We start from the raw sequence: 8,163 nt of genomic DNA, 5'->3' as shown, positions 1-8,163 counted from the left end.
CAGGGGAGGCGGGAGTTGACCCACAGGGGGCCGTGGCCCTCCGCCCCTTCCCGAGTCGCTCCCCTGCCCCCGTCGCTGGCCTTGCGCCGCCCGGCAGTACCGCTCTCCCCGTGCGAGGCTCCGGGCGGGCAGCGGGACGGCCGACGGGGCTGCCCGCGGTCCCTGCGGAACCGCGCCGGCTACTCACGTGTCCGCGTCCCCGCCACAGGGCTGCGCGCCCGGGGGGGCGGCGGGCGGGGGGCGGGGGGGCGTAGCGGCCCAGAACCTCCGCCCGTCACTCCAGGCCGTTGCGGTGGCCGGGCTCGGGGGGCGGCAGCAGCTCCGGGGAGTGGCAGGGCGGGCTGCCGGCCGCGCTGTGCTCGCTGTCGGTGTCGCTGCCCTTCTTGCCGCCGGGGCCGCCGCCGCCAGGGCCGCCGCCACCGGGGCCGCCGGCGCCGCCGGGGCCGCTGTGGGTCTTGACGTGCTTGCTAAGGTGGTCGCTACGCATGAAGCGCTTGTTGCAGACGGGGCAGGCGAAGCGCTTCTCGCCCGTGTGGGTCCGCAGGTGCCGCTGCAGCTCGTCGGAGCGGGTGAAGCGCTTGCCGCAGAAAAGCCAGTTGCAGACGAAAGGTCTCTCGCCCGTGTGCCAGCGCAGGTGCGCCTTCAGGTGCGACGTCTTGCCGTAGACCTTTCCGCAGCCGGGGATGTGGCAGCTGTGCAGCCCCTTGCGCCGCAGGCTGGCCCCCGCCGGCCCCAGCCGCTCGGCCTCCTGGCAGTTGGGGCAGTCGCAGGTGGCGCGGCCCGAGTAGCGGCGGGCTGAGGAGCGCGGCGAAGCGGCCAGCGGTGCGGTGGGGCCACCGCCCAGCATAGAGCCCCCGGCGCCGGCCAGCGGCGACGGGGCCGAGTCCGGATAGGAGCCGGGCAGCACCGGCTTAAATCCGTCCATGAGGTGCTGCCCGGCGGGGCTCAGGAGGTGCGAGGAGGCGCCGCTGCTGAAGGCCGAGTGGCCCAGGCCCGAGTAATCCGAGTTGTAGCCGCCCAGCGGCGAGTGGAGCGAGGTCTGGAGCCCGCCGGCCGCCGGGTGCAGAGAGCCGGGCAGCGCGGCCGCCCCGTTGGGGCTTTGCACGTCGATCCAGCCGGCACTCACGTCCCACCAGCTGGAGGCGCCCGCCGAGCCCACCTCGCCGGCGCCCAGCCCCGGGTGCGAGGGCTTGAACCAGGACTCGTAGGGGTGCGCCATGCCCACCCGAGGATAGATGCCCTGCAGCCCCTCCACCGACGTGTGCACCTTGGAGATGAAGACGGGCTGGTGCGTCGTCGCCTCCTGCCCCGCCGCCCCTCCGCCGCCGCCTCCGCCGCCGCCGCCACCGGCGCTGCCCGGAGCTTGGAAGACGGAGTAGTCGTTAGCGAAGGGTGAACTGGCAGCCGCCGCGCTGCTGGAGGTGAGGGAGAAGGCGCTGGAGCCCGGCGAGCCGCCGCAGCTAAACGAGTCCGAGACGAGAGCGGCCGCCGCCGCCGCCGCTGCTGCCGCCGCCGCTGCCGCCGAGGAGCCGTTGCGCGCTGCGCCCGCCACGCCGAAGCCAGGGAGGCCGGAGCCCACGGCGTTGCAGCTGCCCGCCGAGGATGAGGAGGAGGAGCGTTTCCAGGGGTGGAAGCCTTTTCCGAAGGAGGACGCGCTGTCCGAGAGGGCGGACGGCGAGGGGTTAGGACTGCCGATCTTGTTGCAGGTCGCGGCGAGCATGGCCAGCGGCGTGGAGCCTACCCGCGGTTCCTCCTGCGGGCACAGAGGGGAGAGGGCCACCCCGCCGGGGTCAGGGACGGAGCGGCCCCGCCGCCGCCCGCTGCCCGCTGCCCGCTGCCCGCCGCCCGGCCCCGCTCTGCCGCCCGGCCCCGCTCCGCTCTGCTCCGCCGCCCGGCCCCGGGAGCGAAGTTTCGCGACTCCCACAGGAGGATTCCTTCGCCGGAGCCGACACGGCGATTCTGTCTCCGAGCACCCTCCAGGGCTTTTTTTCACCATCCAACCCTCCTCCCGCGGAGAAGTTCAGGAAGGGTTAAAAAAATGGGGGGAAAAAAGAGTGAAAAGTTGCGTCTGATACCGTAGCTTTAAAAATGCCACCGACGCGGCGCCAGCTACGTTTCAGCCTGTTCACACTCGCCGGGACCCGGACGATCCCCGGTCCTCAGGCCAGTAATGCTGTTTTCTTAAATATAGAATTTCAGGATTATCAATTTACTCTTATGGAAAAAAAAAAAAAAAAAGAAATAAAGAAAAAAAGAAAAAAAAAAAGAAAAAAAGCGCTTCCTTAAAAAAAAGCCGCATATACGTATCAACGATAATTAAATATATATATAAATTTAACATATGTACATATATGTATGTATACACAAGTTCAACGTACCTGCTGGACACGGCGGGCTGTGTTATTTTAAAGGGAAATAAAAAGCCACAATCTGTTGCAAATTAGAAATTGGCCGCGAAAAACGATTGTTCTGGGTTTGGGTTCTGGATTTTTTTTTTTTTCCTTCCAGCAGTCACACGTAAAGAAGAAAGGCCACTTCTCCGGGGGCACAGGAATAGCACAGCCCAGGCGCTGTAGGTTGTTTCTACAAATGCCCTTAAAACCTTTTCCTGCTCACTGAAAAGTGACTCTGCCCTCTTTCCCCCCTCTCGCTCTTTCTTTTCTGCTAAACTCACTTGTACTTAAGTCAAAAAAAAAAAAAAAAAAGAAAGAAAGAAAGAAAAACTGAATAGAGGAGACTGATAGCCCCAGTCAAGACAGGGGTTATTTTAACCCCCTCCAATCGACAATAAAAAGAAACTAATTAAACCAGCAAGAGAAAAAATCCTTAGACTCACCCCTAGAAGTGAAGTTGCCATCACACAAAAGTGCCCTCCTCTCAGAGGATCTTTTTTATATTGATAAATCAGAGGCAGTGTTTTTTTTAGAGGTGTGCAATACAATGATCAGTTCCGCCCATTCCACCACAATTGTAGCTCCCTCGCCGGCTTTGAAGTGCCGCTGAGCCGCCGCCAGCCAATCCCCGCTCCCGCCGCCTCGCTCGACGACGTGACTGCGTGAGGTCATCAGCGCCGTCGAGCCCCCGGAGAGGGGACAACCCCCGGAGAGGGCTCGACGGAGCTGGTGACCTCACGCAGTCACGTCGTCGAGCAGCGCGGACCACGGTCCCAGTACCGGTCCGCAAGGGGCCCCGCCCCGGGTCGGGCTGCTTCGTCCCGGCCTCCTCTTTCCAGCCCGACCCGCCCCCCTCCCCTCACCGTGCGCGTTATCTGGCAACAGGTTATTTTTTTTTCTCCGCGGAAAAATTTAGTCTTGTTTGGATATTTATATCACCATCGTCTCATCGTTACTGTTATTATGGCAAGGACGGGAGAGTGAGAAAGCACCCAATTTCTCCGCGGGGACCCTCTACCCCGCTCCCCTCTGCTCTGTCCTCCCTCTCCCCGTTCTTCGGGTCCTTGTCGCAGCAAGGTGGGGGGGAAACTCTTCAGGCCACTGTTCTCCTCTCGGCCTCTGTTTTGGCCCGTTTCCATGTCGTGGGGATATTGGCTGTAAATCATATCTATTGATTAAGGGGGTAACGTACATTATCATACTTTGAAGTAAGAGTGAAGTAAATTAATGAACTGCTTGCTTTCTCTGAAGGCTGACGGTTACCATAAACGTCGCGTTTCTCTCTGCGAGCTGCTCTGAGTGATTTTAGCCTGTTGAGAAGGCGTGACAGGCCAGCCCAGAAGGAGGAAGGGGTGGGGGAAGGAGGGAACTCCGTTTAACAAATAAAAAAGAATTAACTTCATTGCTTTGGTCTCCTTCTATAATGATATTCATTTTACAGACCTAATTCACACTTGTTTAAATTTCGGATTTAATTTAATCAATACTATCACCCGTGAAGGGGGGAAGAACATTTCCCGGAGATACTCCTTTGTATGAATGCTTATTAACTTTTTATCTCTACTTCCTTTATCTGCTGGGGGTGGGGAGTGACTATTAAGACATAGATCAGAAAGCGTAAGAGCAAAACAAGCACCGCGAGCAATACATTTTAGAAGAACAGAAAATCGCATTTTGTGGTGTGCCAGGTTAGGTAAAGAGATCGAGACGCATTCTTTCAGCCCCAGAAAGTCTGAGAGCCTTGGCCATCCACAGGAAAAAGAGAAGGCGCTAGTGATATATATATATGTATATATATATATTTAGGAGAGTCTCAACGGGTGAGTCTTCCATTCGCATCCGTATTTTATCTACACTTGCCTGCCCAGAGGAAACGTGTACTTTCTTGATCTTTTTCGTGTTCGTTTGTTCCGATGCGTACGCTGGCTCTTTTGATTTGGGGCCGAAAGTCCTTAGTCTTCAGTTCTCTCTTTTCCTTTAGAAGCACCGCTTTGGAAAAATACGAAAAACTCGTTGTTAAAAATAGCCACGAGAGTCTATACAGGGGAACTCAACAGAGAAGGAGAAAAAAAAAAAAAAAAAAAAAAGAGAGAAAAAGAATACACCAGAACCGGATAGAAAACAAAACTCCTGTCAATGGCATCGTCCTGCTACTCTTATAGTTTCCCCGAGCCTGGAAAAGCAGCGGATTCTGAACTTTGAGAGCGATGAGCCGATCTTTTCCGAATTCACCACGGAAACATCTGTAACCTTCCCCCTTTGTACCCATTGCCTGCTGGGCAAAGGGTTTAAGGAAGCTTACAATTTTGTTTGCATTTGCGTTATTGACCACTGCACTTAAGGGTGTAGTACATTAACGTAATATACAGGTGGGTGCGGGGGGGGTAGCAGAAAGGAGAGGTTTTCCCAACATTATTTTTTTTTTTCCAATTCGAAGTTTAATGTACGGAGTAAATAAATGTTCGTGCTGTTTCTTGAAAACCTGTGGGATCCACTTTCAATAAAGCTAAAATCTATTAGTATTCTGTATGCATCTGCAGCATAAATTTCATTTGAATTTCAAATTTAATAAACCAGGAGGTTTTTAATCATCCCTGGTTTTATTTGTTTGATATTAACATGCTTATTGACCGGGTCTGTTGACCAGTTTGATCATTACAGGACAGCAAAAAGTTAATTAAAACGACCACAGCTCCTTAATCATATCATCTGTCTCATCCATGTCGCTCCCTTTATTACAGGCTATGATGGATAGTCTCCCAGATTAATTTCTCTGTTTCTTCGATTTGGACAACAGCTTTTGGGACCTAATTTACATCCTGGGAACAACTTGCTCAAGTCTGCCTAACATCTTGTGTCTACAATATACATTAGCAATCTCGGAACTTCAGCCACAAGGATAGCTGTCGCTAACCTCACCGTGGGGGGGGAAGGATTTTCCTCGGAGAAAACTCCGACTCACCGCGCTGCGGCCGGCGAGCAGACAGAGATGGATAGACCGCTCTTCCAGGGGTCCTTGTCTGTCCATAGACAGATCTACCGAGGTGGGGGGTGGTGAAGAGAAGTCTATGCTATTTGAAAAGGTATAGCTGGAAAGATTAAACTAACTGCTGACTACGCCGTACGTTGGAATGTCAGTGCTAGCGAAGGAGCATGTTTCATGCCACTCGTGCCAATTTACGGGCACATAGGTTGGAATCTGACCAACTTCATGCCTTCCCGGCCCACGGACTCCGCTCCGCCGCCTTGCAAGCCAAACCTTGGCTCCCCTACACCCAGCGGTTACCCGCTCCGCTCCCGTGGTCTGCACGGCGAAAAGCCGCTGGACGTGGCGGGGGACTTGCCCTCACCCTCCCCGGGCTTCGTGAGCTGGAAGCTGCTCCGTTCTCCCCCGGGTTTGCCCCACCGCGCCGCGCCCGTCCTCCCGGGGAGGTGGGGGCCAGGAGGGCCCCCCTCTGCCCGCCACCTTCACCTCGAAGCTGTCATCTGTAAGATTTATCGAGGGGTGACAACCAGCTCTCTAGGTGCAGGAGGGCTCAACTTGGACGGGGAAAGGAAGAAGGGGAATAGCACGTAAATGAAACAAAACAGCCACCAGTTAGAAAGGAGCGTGCGATGCCTGGCGGTCACTGAGCAAAAGGGGATAATTAATGTCGTTATTTAACCTCAATTCGCACCTATTCATTGCAGTAATTTACCTGGCGAGTTTCTCGCACTGCCTCACTAGGTAACTTCGTTGACCGGGGGCTGGTAGCCGTGCACCCGGTGCAGCCCGGCGGCAGCAGCCAGTGCGGGTGCCTGCATCTATTGCTATGTAGGTTACTGGCGTTATTTCTTCCATCAGTTCAAACGTGTCTGTTCCAGGCACCTGTGAACCCTGCCGGGCTCCCCATCCCGCCGCCCACCCCGTGTTTCCCCGCCCGGCCTGGCTGCTCCTCCGCGCAGGCTGCGGCGAGATGCCCAGCACAGCCCGGGCTCTTCTCTGAGCCGCTTCAGGGAGGGCACACGCTGACCTGCCTGCTCGCAACCGGCGGAGGGGGTTCACATCAACGTCCTCCAGCATTTATTTATCTATCTATCTATCTATCTATCTATCTGGGCCTGTGTAAAAACAAAACAAACAAACAAAAAAAAGGCAAGCTGTCTGCGCCTCTGAAAGGTCTCTGTAATTAGATTAGCCCTGGAAGACGCCGTGTGTTATGTGCCTGGGGAGGAAGAGGCACCTTCACACCCACCCTGTTTACATTGCCAGTGTGCGCCCAGATTCGATCCGCATGTCCTCCTTCTCCCCTTTATTTCCTGCCCTCCTCCCCTCCCCACCCTTCTTCCCCCCCCCCCCCCCCCCGCTCCTCCCTATATGTTATCGCTGTGCAGGCATCGGCGGTTCCTGGGCGGTCATGTAAGTACCGGCAGGCACCGTAGGGGAGAGCGAGCTCCCGGGCTGGGCAAAGCGCGGAGCCCCCGCCGCCGGCTGCAGAGCCGGGCTGTTCGGTCCTTCCTATAAATAGATTTGTATAAGCTGCTTTCTGTTTTTCCCATTATATATCACTTTCTCCCAGGCACCACTTAGAGTTAAAAACTAGTAAATTCTTCTCCTCAGCAGTATTGATTTCTTTTCATTCTGCTCCGTTAGGAGAGGAGGTAATGCTTCCAGATTACTCCGCGTCTCCTCCAGACGGTTGACAATTGCAATCGCAGGTTTCGGGAAGATAAATGTTACTTTGGGAATTGTGTTTAATTACAAATAATGTAGGAGCTGCTCTGGGTCCGATGGTTTAACCACACATGTGTTCAAATCATTGTACAAGCTTTACAAACGGATGACAATATATAGAAAATGTTTGAATAACCGGTGTGCAAGACAGGACGTTGCCATTAGCCTGCCTGAAGCTGGGTCATGGCCCGAAGTACATGCTGTTTATGTATAAATATACAAATATATATATACATTTGCGCGTGTGTATATATGTGCGCGTATATAAATGTGTGGGTGTGAGACACTTGCATGTACAAATCCTACAGCACCCAAAATCCTAGTCTGCAGAGAACACAGAGGAAAAGGAAAGCTTTCCACGCATGTATGTACATACTTATTTATTTCTTTGTTCTGCCAGCTGCACAAAACTGTCCACCTGGGGGGAAAAAAAAAATATCTTTGCTTGCTGCCGTTTGTTAAGTGGAAGATCCCCTGGTTCTCCGGGAAAGATGAACCTCCGGAGGACTGAGCCGGGAAGGCTTTGCCGACGTCGGTTTGCACGCTCCGCGAGACCGCAGCCTTCTTTTGAATGCAGAACTCCTGCGTTCTGATTTGAGAGACCCTAATATTGATATATTTACTGTTCTGCTCACAATGTAGCTGCCACCTTTCCCTGTCGTTATTTGCCTATATGGCAGAGCAATTAGGTCGCCCCTCTCCAGCCTCCCCCTCCCCCTTCAGCAGCAGCCTTATTATAATAACTTGATGGGAGAGGGAGGGAAGCAAGCGGGCAGCGGGTAGGAGGCAAGGTGGCGAACAGGTTATTCTCTTAACCCGACCTGGCCGCAGGAGTGAGATGAGCAGCACTGAACAGATGTCCCCATTTAAGCCATTCTTTTCCCACATGCCTGCTGGACGCTGCCAGGGCGCAGGAAGCTTGCTGCAGACCTGGCCCATTCCCGGCCATTATGGCCAAGTTATTCTGGACCAGTGAGCACGAACAAAATGGGCTTCAGATCGCGTGCTTGAGAATAATTCGACTCCGAGCCCTGGAAGAGCCCCCTCCCCCCATTT

General features: G+C 54.8%; 1 protein-coding gene across 1 annotated transcript; it reads right to left on the bottom strand.

The window, feature by feature from the left end:
- Nucleotides 1–274: 274 nt before the first annotated feature.
- On the bottom strand, nucleotides 275–3,065 carry SP8 (Sp8 transcription factor; the record flags this gene model as incomplete). The annotated part of the gene is made up of 2 exons (XM_082044992.1): nucleotides 2,837–3,065; nucleotides 275–1,753 (listed from the first exon to the last, which is right to left on the bottom strand). Exons 1-2 carry the CDS (start codon nucleotides 2,855–2,857, stop codon nucleotides 275–277), a joined length of 1,500 nt encoding a protein of 499 aa, XP_081901118.1. The 5' UTR covers nucleotides 2,858–3,065.
- Between the last annotated feature and the right edge of the window lie 5,098 nt (nucleotides 3,066–8,163).

The sequence above is a fragment of the Streptopelia decaocto genome, assembly GCF_964273445.1.
Source record: "Streptopelia decaocto genome assembly, chromosome: 2".
NCBI lineage: Eukaryota > Metazoa > Chordata > Aves > Columbiformes > Columbidae > Streptopelia > Streptopelia decaocto.
This window is presented reverse-complemented; position numbering and strand designations above follow the sequence as displayed.